The 26,145-nt window shown below is 49.4% G+C and overlaps 1 protein-coding gene across 1 annotated transcript in view; it reads right to left on the bottom strand.

Annotated features, from left to right (window-relative positions):
- PPP1R14B (protein phosphatase 1 regulatory inhibitor subunit 14B) overlaps positions 1 to 26,145 on the bottom strand; it is a 69,750-nt gene that overhangs the window by 10,687 nt on the left and 32,918 nt on the right. The window contains exons 2-3 of the mRNA XM_085625817.1: positions 7,353 to 7,436; positions 6,927 to 6,959 (exon numbers count right to left, since the gene is read on the bottom strand). Coding sequence (XP_085481943.1) covers positions 6,927 to 6,959; positions 7,353 to 7,436 — 117 coding nt within the window. The remainder of the gene's footprint in view (positions 1 to 6,926; positions 6,960 to 7,352; positions 7,437 to 26,145) is intronic.

The raw sequence follows: 26,145 nt of genomic DNA, 5'->3' as shown, positions 1-26,145 counted from the left end.
GAGGTGGAAAGGCGTATGCAAATTTGCCTGACCAGTTCATCCATATCGCATTGCCTTTGGACAATGGGTGTGGGTATCTGGCGGCGAAGCTTGGGCATTTTTTGTTTTCGTGGGTGGCGAAGAGGTCTATCTGAGGAAGCCCCCACTTGTGAAAGAATGGGTGAAGAACTTGTGGATGCAGTTCCCATTCGTGCATTTGCTGTGTTTGTCTGCTGAGCAGATCTGCCATGGTGTTTTGTATCCCTGGGACATGTTGTGCCAGGAGAAAGATGTTTTGTGGAATTGCCCATCTCCATATGTTCTGTGCTAACCGAGAGAGCTTGGGAGAGTGTGTCCCCCCCTGTTTTTGAATGTAGTACATTGCAGTCATATTGTCTGTGCGAATGAGGACTGCTTTGGCTGAGATTTGTTTCTGAAAGGATTTCAGGGCTAGAAAGATCGCCAATAACTCCAGATGGTTGATGTGGAGTAACTTTTGTTGTGGCGTCCATACACCTTGCACTGTGAGGTGTAAGAGGTGCGCTCCCCAGCCGGAGAGAGATGCGTCCATTGTTAGAATCACCTGAGGAACCGGGTCCAGGAACGGTCGCCCTTTGGAAAGGTTTGTGGTGTTCCACCACTGCAGAGAGCGATGGGTGCGACCGTCCACCAACACCAGATCCGTCAGCTGCCCCTGGGCATGGTTCCACTGGCGTGCTAGGCACTCTTGGAGTGGACGCATGTGGAGTCTTGCATGAGGCACTATAAAGATGCAAGATGCCATCATCCCTATTAGCTTCATAAACACTCTTGCTGGGAGAGAGTGCTGAAGAATGAATCTTTGGCGCAAGGCTTGTAGGCTTGCAATTCTGGCTGAATTGGGATAGGCTATAGCTTTGGAGGTGTCTATAGTGGCACCGAGATATTGCTTTGTGTGAGACGGTATGAGCTGGGACTTTTGGTGGTTCACCGTGAAACCTAGCTGGTGGAGTAGTTGTATGGTACTGTTTGTATGTTGCACACACTGGTTGTAGGACGCGGCTTTTATTAGCCAGTCGTCCAAGTAAGGGAAGACGTGAATGTGTTCTCTTCTGAGGTGTGCTGCTACTACTGCTAGGCATTTGGTAAACACCCGTGGTGCGGTTGTGACCCCGAAGGGGAGAACCTTGAACTGATAATGTTGACCGTCCACCACAAATCTGAGGTACTTTCTGTGAGAAGGGTGTATTGGAATATGAAAGTATGCATCTTTCAAGTCCAGTGTAGTGAGAAAGTTTCCCTGGCAGAGGAGTGGGAGAACTTGTTGGAGAGTTACCATGTGAAAATGGTCTGAATGGATGTATGCATTTAGAGGCCGGAGGTCTAGAATGGGCCGTAGGGTCTCGTCTCTCTTTGGTATCAGAAAGTACAGAGAGTATACCCCTTAATTTTGCTAATTGACGGGGACCTGCTCTATAGCTTGTTTTTGCAGGAGGGAGATTACCTCTTGTTTCAGCAGTGTGGTATGTTCTTGGGACATTGTACGGTGCCTGGGTGGAATATTTGGGGGGGTAGATGTTAGCTCGAGACAGTACCCTGACCGAATAATTTGGGTCACCCATTTGTCTGATGTTATGGTTTCCCAGGTTTGAAAAAAGTGTTGTAGTCTGACCCCGACTGGAGTGGAATGGTCTGGGGGGGGGGGGGGATGGGGAACGGTGGAAAGTCATTGTGTGGGCGGTGTGGCAGAACGGGCGGTGTTGGTTTTGCCCCTGCCTTTATTATTGTTCCCTCTATATCCGACGTCTTTGATATCCCTTTGTGAAGGTAGTCTGAGGAGGGGGACTTGTAGGACGTAGAGGCGAAATCGGCAGAGTAACCCCTGCCAGTGCCTCGAAAGGAGGAACGGCGAAAGGAGCGTCTAGGCTTGTGGGATTGTAATGCCCCCATAGACTTTGCCGTATCTGTATCCTTTTTCTTTTTCTCCAGTGCTTCGTCTACTTTTGGGCCAAAAAGGTGTGGTTGGTTAAAAGGGTGGTTCAATATAGATGCCTGGACCTCCGGCTTAAAGCCTGAGATTCTGAGCCAGGCGTGGCGGCGAAGCAGAACACTGGTATTTATAGCCCTGGAAGCTGTGTCTGCTGCGTCAAGGGCACATTTAATAGAGGTGTTGGTGATTATCTTTCCCCCTTGTATGAGTTCATGAGCCTTATTTTTATATTTGTCTGGGAGATGTTGTATGATAGTCTCCAGCTCATCATAGTGCGCTCTGTCGTAGCGTGCCAGCAGCGCTTGCGTGTTGGCGATGCGCCATATTGGCAGCTTGCGAGGCAGTGCGTTTGCCTGATGCATCTAAGAGCTTGGATTCCTTATTGGGTGGTGGAGCCTCACCCGATGAATGAGAATTGGCTCGCTTCCTAGCTGTGGATACCACTAATGAGTCTAAGGGAGCAGGTCCTTTAATATAGGCAGGATCTGTGGGGGCTGCTTTATATTTCTTCTCTATTCTAGGGTTTAAGACCCTAGCCCTGACTGGGTCTTTCAAAACCTCTGCCGCATGTTTGGTTACCCCTTTAAGCATGGGTAATATGGCAGTAGATTTATCTGCTATGTCAAAAGTGTCAAGTAGGAAGTCTTCCTCAACTGGATCACTGTGTAACTCCACCCCATGATAATGTGCCGCCCGTTGTAACAAATGGTGGAACCCTAGAGAGTCCTCCGGTGGAGATGGCCTGAATGGATAAAGATCATCCTGAGGCACATCTAGACCATCTGGATTGTGAAAATCCTCCCATGGGTCTGGTGTTCCCGGAGGAGTGGGGTCCTGTGGGGCAGCTGTTGGATCATAATATGGATCCCCTTGGTCATCAGGGTCTGGAGACGGGGTTGGAGAGCGATGAGGCAAGGGTGGAGAAGGTGGAGGTGGAGGTGGAGGAGGTGGAGATGGTGGAGGTGGTGGGGAGGGTACTCTGAAGGGGGATGTGGCAGAGTCCTTCCGTTTAGGTGGTGGAGGAGGAGCTGGCTTGTCTAAAAGTCTTTTCTTGGAAGACAAAGTCAAGTGTCCAGTCTTTGGATCCTTTGTTAAAGTCTTTGACGAGGATCTGGCATGAAAAGCTCCTCCGGCACCGATTCCTCTGTCGGTGCCGATGTTTTCGGCACAGACGGCTTCGTTGGTTTAGCTGTGCCATGCTTTTTCGGGGCCTCCGATTTTTTCGGTGCCGAGGCAGGCTTCGGCCCGGGAGCGTCGGTGCCGAGGGATTTATGTTTGGTCGGCACGGAGAGGCCAGGTTTCGACACCAATGGCTTCGGAACGGAGCTTGGTGTGGTTTTCTTCGGTGCCGAAGGGTGTTTTTCGGCGCCGCTAGTAGGCTGGCCCGAGCCCGAGCAGCCTGGAGACTTATGATGCCTCTTCACCGGGCCCGAAGGTGGGGTGATGGAAGCGGTATGCTTGGTTTTCCCTAGGCCCAGAGGCGAAGGTGTAACCGGAGTCTCTTTTGGTATGGGCGCGGGAGTGGGAGGGGGTAGAGTACTCACGACCCTCTGCGCCAGTGTAATCTCCTCCACGTCGGAGTCGTCGGCCTCGGAAGCGCTGACGATATCGTCCTCCTGTTTGGTGTGCTGCTGTCCCGAAGCTCCGGTGTCTTCTCTGAAGATGTCAGGTGGAGCCGAGGTCGATGAATGCGCCATGGTGCGTCGAGCTCGTCGATCCCGAATGGTCTTTTTCGATCGAAAAGACTTGCAGGCGGGGCAGTCTCGGGCCTCGTGTTCGGGAGAGAGGCAGAGGTTGCACACCTGATGTAAATCGGTGTGGGGAAATTTAGACCCACATTTTGGGCACTTCTGGAAGGGAGTCGAGATAGGCCCGAAGGCCGCTGCCGATGCCTGGAATCGAGGAAATGCCTAAAAGAGAGATGAAGAAGATGGTTTCGTCTGAAGAATCTCGATGGACGAGGATTTTTCGTCGAAGGTCGAACTGGGAAGTTCGAAGCACGAAGTATTACATCCGAGCCCGATGGCGGAAAAAAACAGAGGATGGAGCCGAAGCCCATGCGCAGTACGGACCGAAGGAGGAGTCACCAAACTCGTGACTTCCAAAGACTGTCCAAGAAGAAAAACAAACTGCAAACATCCGGGCCCAACACCAGATGGCGATCTATGCACAGTGTATAATCTGCAGCTCATATGCCTCGAACAATATATTCCTATATGTACTTTCAGACTGCTCTCTTCATCCATTGCTCAATCACATTTTAGTCCTGCCCACTACAGCACAGGGTACGGGTTGTCACCTTCAGCCACTGGCTTACCTCGTTGCGAGTGACGGCAGTCTGTTCCTGCACAATATGCATTTACGGACACAAAAAAAAAAAAAAAAAAAAAGTCCCTTTGTATAGTTTTAAAAAAAACATTCACAAACAATGGCAAAGGCAAAAGTTGACAGGAAATGCAAGACCTATTGGCTTTCACAGTGCACGTTTGATGTGGCACCGGTTGCCACAAGGTGCAAAAGGTCCAGCAAATCAGTTACCATTTGAAGGAAGACCCCTGAATTTACTATTTGGACCTAAAGTATGAACCACACTTTTAGGCTAAAGTCCTCTGAGGTACTACAATCTCCTTCTCTGCTCTCGCTTCACCGGCAAAACACAACTAGAGATTGTGCCGCTAAGTTAGTTAACAGAAGTGCTGCAGTCCTATTTGCCATTTGAAAATTGCTCTCACTACAGTAGCACATCCATAGTGTAAACCAAATAGTGAACATTATTCATATCCATGCCCATTTCAATCTACCCTACTAAAAAAGATGCAGTGCATATCACAATAGTTACTACAGTGCTGGTGAAATTATGGTAACACCACCCGCGAACACCCTCCCCCCATCCAAAATGTTTATTTGGCTCCATAATCTTCACTGCAGTTTCTGAAATCAAAATGACCCCACATGAGCTTTTGCGAAGATACAAAACTTTCTTGATATCCAAAAAATTACATGCAGAGTTTTTCAAATATCAAAATACATTTCAATTTGAAACAACTGTATATATGTTTTTGGGATGTCAAAATACAGTTTGATTTTAAATGAACTTTTGGGTTGGCTACCAGGAGTAATTTTGATTTCAGAAAATTATGGAGCTAAATGCAAATTTGGTATCAGAAAGATGGTAAGTGAACAAGTGGGCGGTCATGGTATTGGTCACCTGAAACCTGGTCTCACACGACTGCACTTTCTACTTTAAGCCATTTTATCTTGTATATGAAACCAGTCCTTGAAACTTCCTTTACATTCATTGCATAAGGCATCAAATAAAGTAAACTGTGGTACTAAAGTCCTGTTTGTCATCTGAACACTGCTCGCACTGCAAAATACATCCAACATGTGCCCAAAGTAAAAAGAAGTATCACAGATCTATTTTTCTTTTGAAGCCTGCTGCAGCCCCACTGCTATGCAAGCCATCAACCAGAGTAAACTACGTATTCTTTCAAAATAAATAAAGTCAGTAAACGTTTTATCCTTTTAAGAGCTTTCCAATGAAACAAGAGTTAGACGGCACGAGTAGTGATCGCCAACCGAGGCATTACCAATTGTTAAGCCTCTCTAGGTTTAATGCATCATTTACTACTGGATATATTGTGTGTAGTGCCGGGCTAAGATGCTGTTCTTTAGCAGGAAAATAAAAAATAAACAATAATAATTATATAAATATATATATAGTTTGACTTGCTAGCAATGTTTGGGTGCTTTAAAAATAAGCATTGGCAACGCCAGCAGGTCTGCATCCTTTTGGCTTTGCAGTTATTTTTTTTGCAACATTTTAGTTTTCGGGAAGCTCAAGGGCCCTGGTCATCTATAATAAATGTAAAAAGGAAGATTAAAAAAAAAAACTGTAGCTAAAGGAATTTTATTTGTATCTCAAAACAACAAATTGCCAAAATAGTTCCCAGCGCTGAAAAGAACTAAATTGTGTGGGTGTGCTTCTTGTGAAAGAGTGGAATACCAACACTCACAGGGAAGTTAGCCAAAGGCTGAAGTGGGTTGATCCACTGCCCCAGGCTGTGCGCTGTTGTAGCCAGAAGAAAACTGAACGATACAATGGATGAAAATTGCTGGCGGAAAGTATATTCTACATGGAACTTTAGGGAAATAAAAAGGTCCTGGCATAGTTGCCTACTGCACGAGCCTACACTACAGGATGTAAAAGCTGGGCAGCACGGTTTGCTAAATAATGGAGGGTTGGGCGAGTTGACTTAGGATTGTGGCGAAGGAACGGACCCTATTTTAACAGATCGGATTCCCTGTGCTTCCCCATAACCCTTCTTAACAGTGTATGTCAAGCCTACACCTAATTATTAGAGATGCCATAATAACCCAGTTGTGAGGAGGGAGGTGGTGAATAAAGGTGGGGGCGTGGAGAGGACTGCCTGGTGCCAGCAGGAGCCGAGGGAGCCATGGCAACCGTTGCCCTGCCACACCCGCCCCCTGAGACTGCTCCACCACAAGGGGGCGGGAAGAGCTGGAGGCAGCTGCCATGACAGGCCACACAGGCCCGTGTGAGGTAGGCTGCAAATAGACGCTGATATTAAATCATCACACAGGTCTGCGAATGCCCTTCAACCCCCGTCACGAGCCTTCTACTATTCTGTGGCTTGGCTCTCACACACAAGTCTGACAAAACACCTTGATCCTGCCTCCACTGCACCGTATTATACTCTCGGTCAGAGGCCTGTGTAGTTATGCAAGGGTACGTCAATCCTTCCCTGAGGCACCCACACTAAACGAGGACCCACAAAGAGCTCTGCTAGAGCACCTCAATCATTAGTGTATGCTCCTTACTAAATCAGCCCAGGGGCACCCACACTTCTTTAATTTTGTATAGGGTTCTGCTGATGCACCTCTGCCCTGGTGTCGTCCCTGAATTGTCACAGCTCTGGCTTCTCCCCCTAAAACCCAAAGGAGCAGATGCACTTACCTCAGTGGGTTTAAAGCACTCCACCAATAGCTCCTGCAAATAAAAAAAATAAAATTACTACAAATATTTGCCCACTTTTAATCTTGGAAACTGATCAAATCTGCAAGTTCTAGGGTCACCGTTGGCTTCACTCAACTCTGATTGCAGCCTCCACAAACTGATCCTCGCAGCCGCAACTCACCCTTTCATGAACTCCATATGAACCACGTCCTTGTGATCTGTACTCGCGCACCTTGGCTCAAAGTCTTATCCGCTTACCTCGTGACTACCACTCCCAAAGTCTCCCAACTCATCAGATCTCCACCCATAGGCTTCACCCACCTCCATTGACCTTCATGTGCCATGAATGTATCGCCACTCACTGCTCATAGCCGTCACTCAAACCTCTTGCAGCGCCACTCAATACCAGTCACACGCTCTACTCACTTTGACTCGGGAGCTCCTGTCTTCATCGTGCTCCATATCCAAGAGCTCGTCCACGTCAATTTCCAGCTCCGGAATCTCTTCCTCCTGAGAGTAAAAAAAGAAACCGTTAATGGCTAGCAAAGTCCACATGAGTGTGTAATTAATTATTCTCTGTTCCAGCCGGTTTGCTTGGACCACTTCTACCCATTCACCCATGTCATTAGCTCTACTGGGCCAAAGACCTGCCCAGAGATCGGTTTACTATCGGTTCTGTTGTGTATGGATTGGGTCCATCCTGAGACCTCCAGAAGTGAACGCTCCAGGGGTTGTGTCTATTTACTTGCATTTGCCTCGTCTCTACCAGCTGTGTAAGGAGCTCTGCTGTGTCCAAACATTGTTTTAGGGAGTGGCTTCCTTAACTAAAATGATGCTTATTGGTTATTTACTTGTAAAGTAGATATGTTAAGCATGTGCAATAAGGTACCATCTCAGTGCATTGATGTGCTACTAGGCATGATAAAAGTTCTGTATGAGACACACGGTTGTTGCAGTTTCTTCTAATGGGTCTTAAGGTTTGTCAGTCAGTCATCTGAACCTCAAACGTGGGCAGACCTCTGCGTTACATAGTCTGTTTGCAAAAGCTGCAGTTTTTTCCGCAAGATATCACTAAGAACTTCACAAGGACTGTGCTGATTTCAGGTTTTTTTATTGGTCTTTGTAGCTTGGATTACTATTGGTGGGCTTAGCTTGTGAACTATCTATGCATCCGTGAAATAGTCCATGCCCATTTCAGTAGCCATATTTTAAGAAAGGCAAGCGGACCAACAGCAATGTGGCAGCCATTTTAAATGCATTCATCCACCTTCCTCCAAAATGGTTGCTGCACTGTTCAGGGATTTATTCAGGAAATTAAAAAAATAATAGTAAGTAAACAGACCTCAAGAGCGTTGATACATTATTTTATAAAGGCCTGTTGAGGGAAACTGATACGTAAACCAGTTCTGCATTTAAAAACCCACTCATTTTTATTTCTTTTAGTGCTTTAGACTTTTAGCGTATGTTATTGATAATGTTTTTCATTAATTATAGTCCATGTGATAAAAAGAAAAACTAGGTTTATGGCACAAGCAGAAAGAGTTCAGGCGTGGGCCTGCGCTCTTACATGCGCTACAAACATACCAGAAAAACTAAACTCATAGTACAGGAAGTAGGCTTGTCTTACACTATAAACATGGTGTTTCTTCTGTTTAGAGTGTGACTGCGCAATTAAACACAAATGCCTTATCTTCCACCCAGGGTTAGCCACTTTCCACAAGGTTTGGAAAAACACATCAATGCAGGAATGCCCGATAGTGTTTACCCTCCACCAAGAACATGAAAACGCACTCACTGTATTGAACTGCAATACCATTTATACAACTTCATACCCTCGACGAGGCGTCGACGTTTATTTGCGAGCAAATCGCACGCAACTCCTTGGGAGTGAGATGGGTGGAAATGTGGCCCATTTATGTAGTGCAGGGTTCTCAAATATCAGGCCTGGAGGGCCAGATGTACGCCAGATTTTTAGCATATTCACATTTAGATAACTACATTTATCTTAACCCCTTCAGTGCCCCGCCCTTTCCCCCTCCTGTGCCGGGCCTTTCATTAGTGGGCGGGGTCCATGACGAGATAGTCTCGTCATGGGCACAGCGCAACCGTGCTCCATGACGAGACTATCTCGTCATGGGCATAGAAGAGGTTAAAAATCTGGCATGGATCCGGACATCCAGGACCGACACTGGAGAGCCCTGATGTAGTGCTTAAATGTCGTTTGTGATAACCAAGTAGAACTATTATTGTGTTCTCTGCTGCCCTCTCGGCATGAAGCTGAAGTGAAAGGGTGGGGAGTGATAGGGCGCTTAACCATTAGAGGTGTTGTGTGGATGGACTGGGAGGGTGTGAATACAGAATGGACTCTTTGGGAAGGGTTTGTGTGAAATGAGTAGGTGACAGAAGGTTCAAACTTTCACTGCACAGGCAGCACAGTATATATAACTCAGGGCACAAATCGGGGGTACACGTCGGTGGACGGCGTCCACCCACTATTTTCATAGGGCGGACGCCGTCCACCCTGTCAAGAAGTTGGATAACACTGAATAATGTGCTGAACTCGTCCCGGTGTAATTTTCAAACACCAGGACACATCCAGCAGTGCCTGCACGGTGTCTGTTTCCATCTGCAACAAGCAACAACGTGCAGGCTGGGACGGGGCTGGGCCCATAACAAAGGCCAAATTTGACGGGTCATCAGGCCTCTTTTTGTTCGAGTCTCCTGGCTGGGAGCAGTCTGGAGGCTCACACCTTAATGCAAATGCAGCAGAGGGGAAACAAAGGCTAACACCTTGTTAGCACTTCACATACTAAAGAGAGACAGCTTTTCACTTTGTTCAGTCCCTTTTTAGGTCTTGCCTGGCGTTAGCAGCGCGCATGCTCTGCCCTTGCCATGCAAGAGCTTCTTGGAATCAATAAGATTTCAACAGCTCGCTTTCTGCTTTGCCCGCATTTTCCATTGGTGCGCGTCTTATTGCGTCACCAATTATGCAAAACCGGGTGTTCTGATTGTCCAGGAGGCTTTTAGTCCCTCCTGGTTACCACCCTGTCCACTTTTGGCCCCACCCACCAGGATTGGATCTTTTACTTGCGGCGGGAGACAGTGTCTGAATTAGCCGCTAAGCACTTTTTTCTTGTATTACTGAGCTACTCTCACTGCAGGCACGACGTGCTTTTTTACGAAGCATTGCACTTCAAATTTCAATCTCGGCACACGCTTCATTTCAGCGCTGCACCCGCTTCCAAGGTGGGAAAACATGCTCTATTTAAAACATCACGGAGCATGGGCTCGCGGCGGGCGCCGCGCTTTGTATCAGCGGGAAAACATGTACTATTTACAAACAGCAAGGAGTGGGGGCTCCCAGCCACGGAACTCATATAGAGTGAATACTTTAGCCAAACTGTTTTTTGTACTTTCTTTTGATCCGGATGCGCAGCTCCACATATTTTTCTCATAACATTAAACTTTAGGAGGGCGTGGCCGGGAGTGTCAAGATGGCGGTCGCACTTTAGGAGTGCTCTGGACCCCTCCGTCATCCGCTCCTAATCCACGCCATCAGGATATCCCTTAACCCCAGACCTGCTTACCTGACTGCCTAGGGCTCTGGAACCCTTTTTGGGAGCGACATTGGTAACTTCTGAGCATCACAATCTGCTGCTGTACCAGGAGCCGGCCTTGAAGCGCACACAAGATGGTGGCGAGCTCCTGATCTGCCCTGGGCCTCGGACCGGCCTTGAGTCCCGGAGCTGCCGCTGTGAGGTGAGAGCGGGCTTTGGACAACCTTGAGGACCGCAGAAATCTTGGGGCTGCCCGACGTCGACTGCTGCGTGGTGTGGGCGAGCACTGGAGGCCTTGGGCGCTGCGACCTGCTGTGCACAGAGGGCCGGCCTAGCGGCTGATAGGAGGGGGCAGCCTGCGGCAGTGAGCCCCCACTCCGCCTCGAATCCCGGAGTTGCCCTCGACACCGGAACTACCTGCTGTGGGGTGCAGGCGGCGGGTCTCCGGGGGCTGCCCGCGCCTTCCCACTCGGCCCTGCGGTGCCGGACGCTCCATGCTCTTCCAGCGCCGGTGAGTGCCTGACTGTTTAGAGGGCTGGGGGCGGCCTGACGGGACCTGGGCGCCGCAGTCTACCGATACACCAGGGACCAGCCTCGCAGTGACCCTGAGATGGTGGCCCTGCGGTGGTGAACACCGGTGCACTACTGCTTTGCCCCGAGCCTGCACCTGCCTTGCTCCCCGGAGTTGCCTGCTGTGTCGTACTGCGAGTGGGCTCTGTGGGCCATGAGCGCCGCGAGGCACAGAGTGAGGGGCTGTGACCAGACATCCCCTGTGGCGCTCCTGGACGCCCCCTTGCCTCAACTTTGGGATCGGACTGTGGCCTCTCGGAGGGGTACTGCCAACGAAGAGAGGACCTCGGAACGGCAGCTACCAAGTCAGGTAGCGGTGCACGGGACTGGCCCTCGACCCTCCCGGGCCCCCTCCCCTCCATCCTCCGGGCCCCGCTCGGTGTAGGGGTGCTCTCTGTGCATCCTGGTAGGAGGCCCTTCGGCTGCAGGAGTCGGGCAGCGGGCACCTCTTCCCTCACCTTTCCTCCCTGGGAGTTGCCCGCCAGCATCTGCCCCGGTCCGGGTGTATACCGCTTCCCCGGCTCGGCAAACCCCCGCGGCCTAGTGGCCCGTGAAATCCTCAGAGTCCGACCACTTGACTTCACTGGTGAGCGGGGTGTGGGCCCAGGGGATTCGGCTCCACTATCGAGCAGCGGGCTGGGGGGGTTGGTGCCGGCACCCCCTCCTCTGGCCCTCCGGGGCGACCCGGTGTCCTGCGGGTCTTCTGCTGAACTCCCCGGTGAGACCTTGGGGTGTTTTGTTGGCGCTGTGTCCTGGATAAGAGGGCCCCCTAATCCTTAGGGATCTGACCCCGTAACGCCGTTAGAGACAATTGGGCGCAGCATCTGGCGGGTGCATGCTCTGGAGCTCCCAACCTGCCCGCTGGTGGTGTCTCCCGCTGGCTACGACCTTCTCCACTGCCGTGGCAATATACAGGAGGTACAGGGACGCCATACTCCACGACTAATTGCCTGGCGGTCCACGGCCTTGGGGTCGGGCTCTCCCGCACACGGGGCCCCCACCCTGGGTTGCTGATCTGTTGGTGCCCCATCTTCTCCATTGGGAGGCTTCGCCATGCACCTACCGACGCCCCTGCCACCATCTCTGGCCTTGCAGACTGTGCCGTGGGACGCTTAGCTCGGCCACTGGACCTGGCCCCCCCCCTGCTGTACGCCTTTTCACGCGACCACCATAGTTCCACCTGATTGCCTTTCGGGCTGGTGATGGTTCCTAGCCCTCGTGTGGGGTATCCATGGTCCCGGGTCCCCCCTGCCTGGTCCCTGAACTCTCGGCAGAGGTAGGATTAAGTCATCCATGGGGAGGGACAAGGGCCCCAAGCCCACACTTGCGCCCCCACACAGACTAGGATGGACCAGTTCACCACCTCTGACCAGGACCAGACCCCCCTGGGAAGGCGGCAGGGGGGGGGGGCCTCAACCCCAGGACAGGGATCTGAACACCATTCTACAGGCAATTAGTGCCTCACAGGAGTCCATCAAGGGGAAGATCGGGGAAATCAAGGTAGACGTATCCCTCATCCGGCAGGATCTCTGCAACACCACTGGGCGACTCACAGAGTCCGAATCCTGTATATCCACAGCGGAGGACGACATCTCACAATTGAAGGAGCAGGTAGCTCACCTCCGCACCAAGGAACTCCACCGGCGCGCCGAAGATGCTGAAAATCGCGCACGTCAAAACAATCTCCGCATGGTGGGGTTTCCCGAAGGGGTGGAGTCGAATCAGGTGACCACCTTCGCCGAGGCCTGGTTTACATCGTGGATGCCCAAGGATGCTCTCTCGACTTGGTTCGTGGTTGAGAGAGCTCAACGTTCCCTCACACCTAAGCCGCCCCCTGGAGCTCCACCTCGCCCCATCATATTGAAAGTCCTCAACTTTTAAGACCCGGACGCCATTCTGCGGGCGGCTCAGGCCAATGGTCCCCTCAAGTTACAAAATCACACTGTTATGGTATTCCCGGACTACACCCGGGCGGTGCAAGAACTCGTCGTTCTTATACGGACGTTAAAAAGAAACTGTATGCCCTGGGGCTACAGTACCAACTTCAATTCCCTGCACGCCTCCGAGTCATCTTTCAAAGCAAAGCTCAATTTTTCGATATGCCCTAGGCGGCATGGACACGGCTGACGGAAGAGCGTCCCTTCCGCCAGAGGCATGACCTGTCTCCGGGCCCTGCAGGCTCCCAACCCATGGGGCCGCAGTCGCCAGGGCGTGAGCGGCACACACTCCTGTAGCGGGCGCCGGACTCAGGCAGCGGCCTCCAGGTCCTCGAGCATGACAGCCCATGGACTCCGAGACTCTTCCAGCCTATCGGGCTCTGCACCCCGCACCAATCTGTTGATAAGCTACCTGGAACATCCTCATCACTGGCCTGGGAGGGTTCCCCCAAGATAGACTCAGACCTTTCCCGTACTCCTACCCTCTGAGGGTCTGCTGAGCTAGGTTTGTTGCCATCCAGTCACTAGGTGAGATTCTCTCCTGGTGGGGATCTTGAACATCGGTAGACTTTCACGCTCGCCTACCTGGTTCTACTGGCCGAACCACTGTATATCCGTCCATATGGAGGGATCCTCCACGCAACCAACCCGAGCGTTCTAGTTTGGTTACTGTTAAAATTTGGGGGGGGGGGGGGGGGGGGTCGACAGATGCTTCTGTTTTTGAAGTGTGGGGGGGCGGGGGGGGGGGGGGGGGGAGGTTTGATACCGGTTTTTCCCTATGTAGTTGTTGTTTTTATTGTTTTGTTACCTCAGCTACCACGGATCAACTTGCGCTGACCCACCAGGGGCCAGATACTACCTCATTGCACGTGCCCACCCGTACAAAGGCAGGCTCCCACGTCCCCTGTAGGGTTGCACGACCTAGACCTACGTACCACCCACCATGATCGACACAACTGTTCCTAGGGCTTCCCATCACGTTTTATCGTGGAATGTCAATGGTCTCTTTGACCGGCTTAAACGTCTGGCAGACCTGCGCAACGCCTTAGCGTAGACGTCATCTTACTTCAAGTAAAGTACCGATGGGTAATTGTTGCTCCTTCCTGGCATGCTACGGGTATGATAGAGTGTAGCACTCTGGCTTCTCTAGGGGTTCCCGCGGGGTGGCTATCTTCCTGAAGCGCACCTTGCCATTTGTACTTAGACAGGTCTTTCACGACCCTCAGGGCTCATCGGTGACCCTTTGCGGCTCGCTGGCCGGTTCCCCCCTCAACCTTATGTCCATCTACTCCCCCCCCCCCCCCCCTCGATTGCTTGCATCCACCCTTAAACACACTGCGGCCCTCCTGAATGCTTTGCCTCTGGGCCCTACTGTTATTGGGGGCGACTTTAATGCGGTCTCCTCCCTGGCCATCAACACGACGGGCTCTCCCTCTACCACTAGACTGGTGCAGGCGAAACAGCTACAGTGCTGGTCCGAGTCTCTGGGCCTCTGATGCTTGGCGCACCTGGCACCCCCGCACCACCCAATTCACCCACCCTTCCGCAGCACACCGTACGCAGGCACGCATAGATGCGATTTTTCTCTCCTCAATTGATGGTTCTGAGATTTCTGACCACTTCCCAGGGCTTCTTAGTACAGCCCCCGCCCCCCCCCAGCCCACCAAACATGGAGAAAGAATGCATTGTGCCTCCAAGATAGAGAATTCAAAAAGGTGGTGGGGACGGATCTCAAGCAATACTTTCTCGCCAATGAAGGTTCGGTGGCTTCTCCGGGTACCTTATGGGAGGCAGGGAAGGCTACCATTCGGGGTGTTGCAAAGGGTCAGATTAAGAGCCAGAGACAGGCGCAGCAGCAGCAAATTACCTCACGGGAGGCGCAGGCGCTCCGCCTTCAGCAGTCCCTTTCCCTGTCCGACGACGCGATCCAAGTCAGACAACTCACTGACCTTCGGGCCCAGATCAAACAGCTGTCCCTAGATGCTGCTAAGCTCCTCTGGAGATCATCAGTGGCAAGAGTATATGGCTGGGGAGACAAAAACGGTACGATCCTGCATAGACAGGCCACATATTTCAGGACCAACCGCATCATCCCGGAGGTGGTGGACGAGGAGGGAGCGGTGCACAGCACTACACTGGCGATGGCCTGCGTCTTCGCCCACTACTGCCATTGACTCTACGCAGCGCGGACCCCTGACAGATCGCTCTCTGCCTTCCTCGAGCAAGGAAACATGCGTCTCCCTCGGCTGGGTCCAGTGGCTCAGAAGGATCTAGACCACCCCATTTCTCAGGAGGAAATCGATGAAGCAATCTCCCTTACCTCGTCGGGCAAAACCCCGGGCCCAGGTGGCCTTCCTCAAGAATACTATGCGCTGTACCGCGAGACTCTTGTACCCCGCCTGGCCGATCTATTTGAGGAAGCACTGGAGAAAGGTTCCTTCCCACCCGAGACGGACATCGCCACCATTGTGGTCCTACCGAAATCCCAGCCACTCTCCCCTCACTGCGCGGACTATTGTCCCATCTCCCTTCTCAACACGGAAATCAAGTTGTATGCCGCCATACTAGCTCAACGACTGAAGCCATATCTGTCTCTGCTGGTTCATCCAGATCAATGTGGCTTAAAGCCCATGCGTGGGACCCAACACTATCTTCGGAGGCTACAGCTGGCCCTAGCCCATTTGCACCTCTTCACGCCATACCTAGCACTCCTTCTTATAGATTTTGAAAAAGCCTTTGACTCAGTGGACTGGGCATACCTAATGGACGTGTTGGCCGAGATGGGGTTTAGACCCCACTTTAGGGCTCTGGTCCATGTACTTTACGCCCAACCGCAAGCGCGCGTGTTGGTCAATGGTGTGTTATCGGAGGCCTTCCCCATTACCAGGGGAACATGGCAGGACTGCCCTCTTTCACCCATACTCTTCGCCCTGGCGATGGAGCCTCTGGCCTCTCTGGTGCGGGCAGAGGATCGCATCCACGGCTGGGAATGGCCTAATACAGAAGCGGACAAGATTGCCCTATACGCAGACTATGTCCTGGTCTTTCTGGCCGAACCCGCTGTATCGGGGCCACGGTGTCTTCAGAACTTGCAGTCCTTTGGGCAAGCATCCGGTCTCCGGCTGAACCCGGGGAAGTCGGCACTGGTCCCACTACACCTATCCAGGGACTGCTACGATTGGCAATCCACCATACCACTTCGGCTTCAATCATTAAAATACTAGGGGATTTGGGTCACCCTTCTTCCCGAACTGGGTTGGTCTCTCAATGTCGCCCCACTGGTAAAGAAGGTTAACGAGGACCTTCAAAAATGGAAGACGCTGCCTCTGAATCCCCTGGAGAGGGTCGCCCTGTTCAAAATGATGATCCTCCCCAGATTTCCTTACGTCCTTCAGAATGCCCCCTTCTGCTTCCCCACAACCTGGTTCAGGGAACTGGACAGTCTCGCCACTAAATTTCTTTGGAGTGGGGGGGAAGAGTGCGCTTGGCCTTGACCACCTGACAGATCCCCTCCTTTGATGGGGTATGGGGATGACATCTCTATCTTTACTTTTTGGCTGCGCGTCTCCTAGTAATCCATGATTGGTTCAATGGGGGCTGGTCTGACCCGGCCTATCGGCTCGAGCTGAGTGAATTAGGTCTACCCAAAATCCAATCAATGATGTACGGAGGGGTCCATTCCACCTCAGTTGCCCGATGCGACACGTTCCGTGCTGTTAGCCTGGCGGGCCTCTCTACGCCACACTCGCTGGATGCGTAAGCTGACCCAATGCACACCCCTCTGGCAGGGAACTTGGCTCCACGAGGTTAGTGGGCTGCAGGGGTTTAAATCGTGGGACCTTATTGGAATCTCACAACTTGGGGATGTCCGGGCTAACGGCCACATGCATTCATTTCAGGAACTCCAGGTCCGCCCTTCACCCGTCCCAATTCTATAATTACCTGCAGCTGCAGCACGCCCTCCATACACATCACAGAGGAGACTAGACTCCCGAAGTACAGCCCTCCCGAGGTGCAGACTATGTTGGGTGACCTGGGCAAAGGGGATATCTCCCGCATTTACCGCACTCTAGTCAATAACACTCCCACTTCGCTGGACAAGTTACAGGACCAATGGGTGGGCCCTCTTGACAAGGTAGATTGGCGTGACGCCCTTATGGCGCCTAAGACAATAGCCGCGTCTGCCAAGCTTAGGCTGAGCCAGCTATACTACCTGCACGCGGCCTACCTCACTCCCTTGCGCTGCCACCAAGCGGGCCTGTGCCCGGATGCGTCCTGTGCAAGGTGAGGCCACGCCCCAGCTGACTTTTTGCACGTGGTCTGGTCATGCCCCTAACTGGCGAGATTCTGGGAAAGTATTGAGGAAGAGCTTACGGAGGTCCTGGGATGGGTGTTTCCCCATTACCCACGTCACTCTCTATTGGGGGATCACAGTAGGGCTGGATGGGTCCAGAAACTAAAAGTTATTCTTCAACACAGCCATGATTGTAGCTAAACGCGATATAGCGGCGGCATGGAAATGTCCTGACCCACCCGACCCTGGGAAGTGGCGAAGGGCGGGGTGGTCTGGTGCGCGACCCAGGAAAAAACCCTATATGCGGCAAGAGGATGTCCCAAAAAGTACCGTAGGGTGTGGGGGAAATGGTTGGGTACTGTGGAAGGACCTATATACTTTGCTTAACTCCTGCGCTTGTGTACACCTTATGGGGCTGGGAATCGTGGGATGTCATGCTCCTGTAAATGTCTATGATTCACTGTGTTCCGTGCTTTTGCTGATCTTCCTTTTTTGTAATTTCTCTCAAAACAATAAAATTGATTACCAAAAAAAAAAAATTTAATTTTTTTTTTTTTACTTTAACATTTCTCCCCGTTTGGTGCCCTCCCTCTCAACACTAAAATCTACACTCCTCCCAACCCCGCTTCCAGGTTAAGGAGACTGCCTTTCGTTATGGGCCGCCCGAGCTCAGCCTCTCCCAGATCACCTCTATAGCCGCAGGGGCCACGGTGATCAGCCACTGAGCTGGCCTCAGACCTGCATACCTCTCCTCTTCCTCTTGGAATAATCTTTTTTCTTTATCTGTCCTCGCAGTTAGACATTGTCCCGAGCCTTATTCATTTATGAAGGCTGAAGGTTAGTTCTACCTGATGGGTCTAATTAGCATTTCTCTTTGTGTTCCTCTCAATCTGGTCTGATTAAATGTGCACATTTGTTTTACCTCCTTTCATGCCATCCCCGCTTCATATTAAAGTTGTAAATTGCCTTTTCAGTGATTTTTTTCTCTTTTTCAGCCTGTGTTTGACGCCCTCTCGAACCCCCTCAGCTTTGCAAATTGCAGTGTAAACTTTCCAATCACAGTCGGAAGGGCTGTCATTCTAGGGCCCATGTCCGCTTATGGGGGAATGACAGCTACAAAGGACTGGTATAGCACTTACTGTGCACACTACTGACACGATACCGGAAGCTATGTCGTGGGCCAGTCATCCCTTGTGGGGGAGGGGAGAAGGGAAACACGCAACATTCCATAAACAGGTTAACAGGAGGCCCTATGCATTCCTTAGCTAATGCGGGATTCGCTTACACGTAGAGATACATAGTAGGCACATTACCCACCGAGTTGTCTCGCCACCTAATGATGTAAAATGAAGGAGTGAATTATATTACAAAAGGGGCGGGGCTGAAGCAATTCACGTCATGAAAACCTTTTGTCTTGCTCACTAGACTTGTGCAGTAGGAACTTCAGAACTATGAGCTACCTCGCCCCCCCAAGGTCTTCTTGAGACCCTGGAGTGGACTACTCACTTTCCTCCCCCAAGGAACCCCCAACTGCCTGACACCGGGTCATTCACATGGCTGGTGGACATGCCAGCGCCTTGAGCGGAGCAGTTCAGTCAGTGCTACATGCCGCGTCTGTTATTTCCCAGGGCTTCGTGCTTTCTTAAATTGGTCTGATACCAACACACACCAGCTCGTATGCATGGACAGACCCACACAACATTATCCATAACAACTAAGCGTCCCCACACGCAGTTATCAAAGAGCAACGCGTTCGGGAAAAGTTGAGACGATTTCCATGGTATAGGACCCTCACCACAGCGGAGGGCAATAGTGCTACACACAAACTCGCTCCCAGTCACAATAGGTTTTTGTTACAGGGGATGCAACATTTACATACGTTAACGTACAGAACCGCCATGTGCAGTAGTTTACAAAAGTGTCTCGACTGTTGGAATACAGAATCTCACAATGGCATTGAAGTTCTCTCGCCCTCACTCGCTTATCCTCGTGTATCGGTGTTTTTTGTTTCATGCGGTTCTGCACAAACCTTTAACTTCACCTGTCCCGACTTCTGCTTTGCTCAGTGGCCCCCGTCTGAGTGTGGTGGGGTTTACAAAACACACACTTAGTAAAGGATACATTTCTTAGAGATTCCACAACCTCCTGCAGTCTTTTGACGTGGCGCAGGGGGCGTCACATGAGAGCGGGCAGTGGCAGCGTACGAAACCACTGGGAAACGCCCACCCTGGTGACTCCCAGGGTCCTACGTAAAAGAGCTGAGTAACTTTCGCATGCAACTTCGCGGTGGGTGTATTTTGATTAGGCCTGGGCTAAAATTCCGTTCCGCTCGCGGAAACTGATAGTTTCACATTTTCGCGTTCCGCGCGAAAATGTCAATTTCTGCAATCCGCATTTTACCAGAACATTTTTGCTTGCTCGCGCTGTAAAATAATACATTCGTGTGCGCGCGATCGCCTTACCTGAATCCCCGCGTTCGCCGACAAGTTTTCCCGATCCGGTCGCGTTCTCCACGAGATGTTGGATTGTTTGTAGCCATTTGCGCTGTCTCGCGACAGTTCGCGCCCGAGTAACGTCATTCGTCGCACGATCACGTCTTTCTTCTCGCGATCATGCACCGCGAAACAAGATGGCCGCGCCCACGTGCAACCGCATGGGTAAGTTGGCGAGCCGCGACCACGCAGAAAATACCGCTAACGGGCGGGAAAAAACTTCTGCATCTTCGCGATATTTCCGCGTGTTTGCGGAGATTTTTAACATTTTCGCGATTATTTGCGAAAGTGAATTACGCAAATTCTGCCCACCCCTAATTTTGATACAGGCTGCACTGCCGTGGGTAGCCGCCCTCCCTCCCCCGTACCACTGATGGGGCAGTATAGCAGTAGAAACTAAACTGGATTAAAGTTTGCCACAGACCAAAAAGTCATAGGGACAGCACCAGTGGCGTCTCTAATGGGATGCGGACCGCACCGGGTGACACCATGAGTTACCGCACTGGGTGGCACCAACCCTAGTGACGCCGCTGGACAGCGCTGCTCTATTGTTGGCATTGCGTGACAGTGGCGCACTGCCTTTAGGTTGAGCCTCTGAATTTATAGTAATCTAAATTGTAGTGACTCCAGCGCCAAGTGTAGGTTGCAACAAGCAGCGCTCTCGATTGTACCTCTATGATGCATGCCTGTATGCAACTGTTCAACTTTTAAAGTTTGGATGTTTTTGTATCCCGTGTTTAGGTAAACTTTATATGGCTAAAAGGGCAGTTAAATAAAAACACCTGTGGCTGCAATCTATGGTCAAAGGCTCTTAATTCCCTTTTAAAGCAGAGCACTCATTTACCAAAAAAATGTCCCCCCCCCCCCCGACCCCCTCCTTCTAACATAAGCTGCTAAAATGCTTTCAATTATTTTCAGTGTGTGATAGGAAGGGGGGACTAGGAGTAGTGGGGCTTTATGCTAAGCTGCCCTTTGGATGTGTTCCCCTGTTGCAGCATCCTTTTGCCAGGTTTCTTATTTATGCAGTGTCCTCAACAGCAGATGTGGCTAAACGCATTGGAGTGTTTTGCACAAGCACCTATTACATTACACAAGGTCAGATCCTGCATATCCTTTGTATGCATGCATTTATTTACTTATGCTGGAAAGTGCATTGCTAAACACTTAGAAAGGTCCCAAAGGCCACTGCAAATCAAAACACATAGGTAACTAAAATTCTAACAACATAAAATCACTACATATCACATACACTCAATACATAGCTTTAATACAATACCAGTAGCAAAGCAAATAGCTTTAACTTAAACAAAGGCGAGACCTATTGCATTTCCAATGCTTGTTACTAGATATGCATGCACTGCAAGAATGCCAGATGTGTTGGTTTTTCCCAGTATTTACACAAAATAGACTTTATATAGCGCCTACTACCCCTGAACAAGCATTGAAATAATTCAAGTACTACTATTTTTTTTTGTGTAGTGCAACTTCTCCCAATGCAGAGTGTCCGAGTGCTTTAAATCACACGTATATATACACAATAAATCAAATAAGAGTGTAAAATCACACGTATATATACACAATAAATCAAATAAGAGTGTAAAGCAATGTATAGGATGGGTGCATAAAACAGTGAAGATTGAATGGTGTAGAAGTCACATATCTTCTAGAACTCACTGTGTGATATTAGGATTACAACGCAACTGCAGGTAACAATGATCTGCGTTCGAAGAAGTAACCCACTTACCTATCTACAAAAAATAAAATCTATCATTTGCATATGACATGATGTGCTTTACAGGAGACGCATATGCTACTTTGAGTCAAAACTGAGGCTAGACAAAACTCAGATCTTTCCAGCAAGTGCATTAACCTCCAGAGTTCTTACAATTATTGATCACTCAGATTTACTGGGAACACACGGATCTCTGCAGCAGGTCCATTAACTCATAAGATATTTTAAAATACAATCTTTACAACCAATTAAGCAGAACAGATTTACTGTCAGTTTTCTTCTTGCTGCCACTTTGTTTTTGGCAGAGTTAAAAAAAAAATAACTGTAAAAGTCGAGGCCCAGATTTTGCGTAAGGGTCAAGTCAATTTTCTGGTACAACCCCGACGCAAAATCTATTTTGGGATTGACAGTACCACACAGATTCCGTTTGATTGGGTTTGCAGAATATTGCCTGGCCTTACCTTACGTCAGATAGGCATTACATGGGTAGTGCTAGGGCATTCCTGTGCATCCATCGATGTATTTTAACGCAAACTCATATTTACAAAGACTTGGAAATATAGGTTTGCGCCAAACTCGCGAGTCTACCTGTGTTGGCATAACAAGGAGAAAAATATCAATATCTCCTCGTTATTTTCGCTTTACATCTATGCTACATTCTAAAGCACACATACAAAGAGGAAATAGCCGCATAGGATAGTTCTTGCGTGGCATTGGGAAAACAAAATACACAAGGCAGCCCACTGTGCTGCCTTACTTTACTGTTACGGTTTTACATGGGAGGTACATTGGTGTTCCCTTAAATCCACCCTTGTATTTTGTGTGTGTAAAGTATATAAGCAGTCTTCTAAAGGCAGGCACACTAGCTTTCCATGGATCAGCTCTCGTTTTCCACTTCCCTGTAAAAGAATCAAGGTTATTCCCCATTTATGCGAGGCAGCATTTCAGCAAGGCCCCGCTAGTGAGTTTCAGCTTTAGAAGTTCCATGATGGCTTTGAGAAAGTCAAAGTGCATCCGCTCTGTAGCGTCAGTCAGAGCAAGCCCAGTATAGGCGGTACAGTATTCAGTCTGACGTGCTTTCGCTGGAGTGGAGGGTCGGAGTGCCCTGTCTTGCGTCTGCAGCCCAGTGGTAAGCAGAAGATGGATGCTACGGTAGAGGCGGCAGGTGTCAACAAGCTCTTCCGCCTATGTAGTAAGCCTCCCTGAATCTGGCGACAGATCTTGGGTCCTCATGGATTGTTGGGTAGTTGAATCATTGCTCTTCCTCTAAGAGCAATGGCTTGCTTCTCCTTCAAAGCTGCACGCTGCTCCAGGGCAACAGCCCTCTCACTGTCACCACGGCCCCCCTCCTGGCATAAGGGGTTTGTGACAGCGCACAAAGGGAAAACGCCCCTTCAGGTTACAGTAGTGCACAGTGCAACGTTTCTCTTCGGAATAGAGCACTGAACCAGGACGAGATCCCTCAATCGTCACCGCAGCCCCCACCGGCCATACAGAGGTCATGGACAGCACACAGGTTTTCTGCATTCACTTTGTGCAATTCAGCCACTAAATGGATATCCTTTATTTCTCCTAATTCACATCAAAGGTCAATGTTTTGTCTTTAATTCTTGGTGCATGAGGTTAGAGTGTGGCTGTCAGACAGAAACCACATGAAAGCAAAGTGTCAAATGCGTTATATATGTGGCTTAGATTCTTATTGCTGTATTCTACTCGGGAATGACTGAAAAGTGATACAGGATTTTCACACCTTCACAAACACCTTATAGAAAAACAGGAATGAACCTATTCTGTGCTTAGCCCATCTCTCGATACCATCCTAAGAGGGTCACCCTGTGGTATTAAAAAGGCGCTCACCCACTGAAATTACAAGTGGCATGCTTCATCATAGAGTCCTCATCTAGATAGCTAATGTATCTGGGAACATTGAGGCCAAGGAAGCTCTTCGGTTATTGGGTGTCCTGAGGGTTCATTTTATTTTCAAAGGGCACCCTGACAGAGTTAAAAATAGGTATGGATGAACTATGGGAATTAGTATGCTCTGTAACCTTGGGTCAACATGTTTCAGCCATCATACCAATGCCTTACCGGCCAAGTTGGCTTTCATCAGGACCTCACAAGGATCCCATTAACATCCAATTTGTTTGCATTCAATTGCAAATCTTCCATTTAACATATACATGCCATACAAACTGACCCATTTGGTGTCTATGTTCGCATTTCTTTAGTAGAATCCTATTTAGAGCTCCATGGAGGTAAGGAAGCCGGGGGACCTTGTAGTCAAACTTTCATCATAGGTCTCTTCCCAGCTGTGAACCTATTTGGTTCCTCCTTTCCCTGCATCCTAGTTTCTTATTATATATGGTGCAACATTACAGACTATTAAATCAAACATAAGAAAGATGTCCTCAGATCACAGAATTTTGTCAAGCAGGGAAGCCGGGATTGAACCCAGGTTTTCTGCTTTCACATTGTTCATTTCAGCCATTAGATAGACATATCTTTATTTCTCCTGTTTTACATCCAAGTTTAATGCTTTGTCTTTAATTCTTGGCGAATTAGGTTGAAACGGGGGTGGTGGGCAGATGCAGTAACTGTGCACTTTTCACTTCAAATAAGGACTGCCTTGTATAATCCTGCTTGATCCTCCATGACCCAGATATTTCAGTGCTGTGCAGAAGTATCTAAACCCATCACACTTCAACAAAAATGATTTCCAAAAAATTGAAATTGTGAGCCGTTTTCCTTGAAAGGAGGAAAAGTTGCATTTTTGTAACTCTAGAAATTCGATAGCACTGGATATGGCTGTGTTAAATTTTGGCAAGTTGTTACCCTGCTGCGGTATGGGTGGTTTCATTTTTTGCCCTTCTTACATTTACCTACTGCAGTAATGTTGCAATGCACTGTATTAAAACACACTAACTCAGGTTAGCTTTGTTATTATTCTCTTAGGTTTGGGAGACTGATGTAATTCAGAGTTATGCTATCTATGAAATTAAAGATCATGTGTGCGTATCTAGGACTGGCTCCTTCAGGATGAGGTTACAGTGAATAGGTGAGCGCACGGTCAGTGTTCCTGTAAGCAAGTAGGCCATCTATGGGGCACCATGTTGGCAGTGTAACATGTCTAGAAAATGCAGAGGTCTTATTTGCGACCATAGTGTAGATTCTGATTACTGGCAATAGTTTGTGGTGTGTCTGGCGGTTTGTACATTTCCCCATTTGGGTAGTTTTTCTATGCAAACTAGTCATATTTCCTTCGAAGGCCAATATTTTCTTGAAGGTGCTAATTGGGACTGGAATTGCATGTGCCTTTTTCTTGTGAGTTACCTTTATCACCATTTCCTTTTCATCCTGGGATACTGTGCAGCTTACACTTACTTTGATATGGAGCGGATATCTCTTAATTTGAAATTTATGGTCCATTCTTTGTGTGGGCATTCTGGTGGTACTGAATCCAGGGTGAGCTATCAGGTTGCCAGGAGGTTTAGATATAGTTATGCCAACAAGAAGAACATGAGAGATGTCTGCTGTTAAATATGGAGGTGACCTTCTGGGGTTCAGTGTCTAATTTGTAAAAACAAATGCAGATCCCCAAACGTTTTAGGGTCCTATTGCTAAATGCCAAGGTTGGCATCATTGCTTATTCTTGCAGGTTCTTTTTTCATCCCTTTTCTGCAATAATCATTGTTTTCTTATCTCTCTCCTTTCTTCACCTTTCTGTCTAACTCATGTTTTGGGTCATGGTCTGTTTGCGAAAAATGAGCCCCAATCTCCTAAAACGAGTGCAGGTGGGTAAGGCGGAGTAAGAATACTGCTCATAGGAGAGTGGTCTCACTTTTGGAGAGCGCAGGCAGCTAAAGCAATCGCACCTACATGGGAATGTGCTGCATATGGATTATGATGCCTGGTTGAGTAGGCTGGTGGTAGGGATAGTTTGTTCAATTCTTGGGTAAAGGAAGCTTTATGCTAACAAAAGGCAACATTGTTTCATATGTAGCTTACAAAAGTGTGAATCTTCTGCCTAAATCAGGAGGGTTTGCATGTATACTTGAAACATGTTCAAATGTACTAATGAGACCTGCTAAACATATGTGAGGGCTCAAGATCTGATGTCACTTCTTATGAGGCTACTTCCTGTAAAGTTGTGTCTTTTGATGCCACTTGCTGTGATTTCAGTTCCTGTGCTGCCACGTTTGATGTCATGCGCTGTGATGTCACTTGCATACTGCCCAACTAAGTTAGTCCCCCCCCCCCACTTCTTTTTTTAGGACTTGTGATCTGGCATAACTGCTAAAACAGGGCTCCGTCAGAGTGTACGGGGTGAAGGCCCACATCCGCAGGTCATAGACTGGCTGGTGCAGAAACGCAGCCAAGGCCCGAACAAAGGATCGCCCCTCTATAAGGGCAGGAAGAAGGCATGATTATGGAACCCCCCTACCACCCTGGTGAGGGCAAGAGGGGTGGGGGGGGTACAAAGGGCACCAAAAGTAAGAAAAAAGGCATGAACCCCCAAATTAAAAAAAAAAAAAAAAAAAAAAAAAAATAGTCCCTGAGGGAGTTTTGAGGACTTAAATGAAGCTCCAACATCCCTGGGGCCAATGAGGATCCACACAACAGCAGGGGCAAGATCCCTA

Source organism: Triturus cristatus, chromosome 9 (genome assembly GCF_964204655.1).
Source record: "Triturus cristatus chromosome 9, aTriCri1.1, whole genome shotgun sequence".
NCBI lineage: Eukaryota > Metazoa > Chordata > Amphibia > Caudata > Salamandridae > Triturus > Triturus cristatus.
This window is presented reverse-complemented; position numbering and strand designations above follow the sequence as displayed.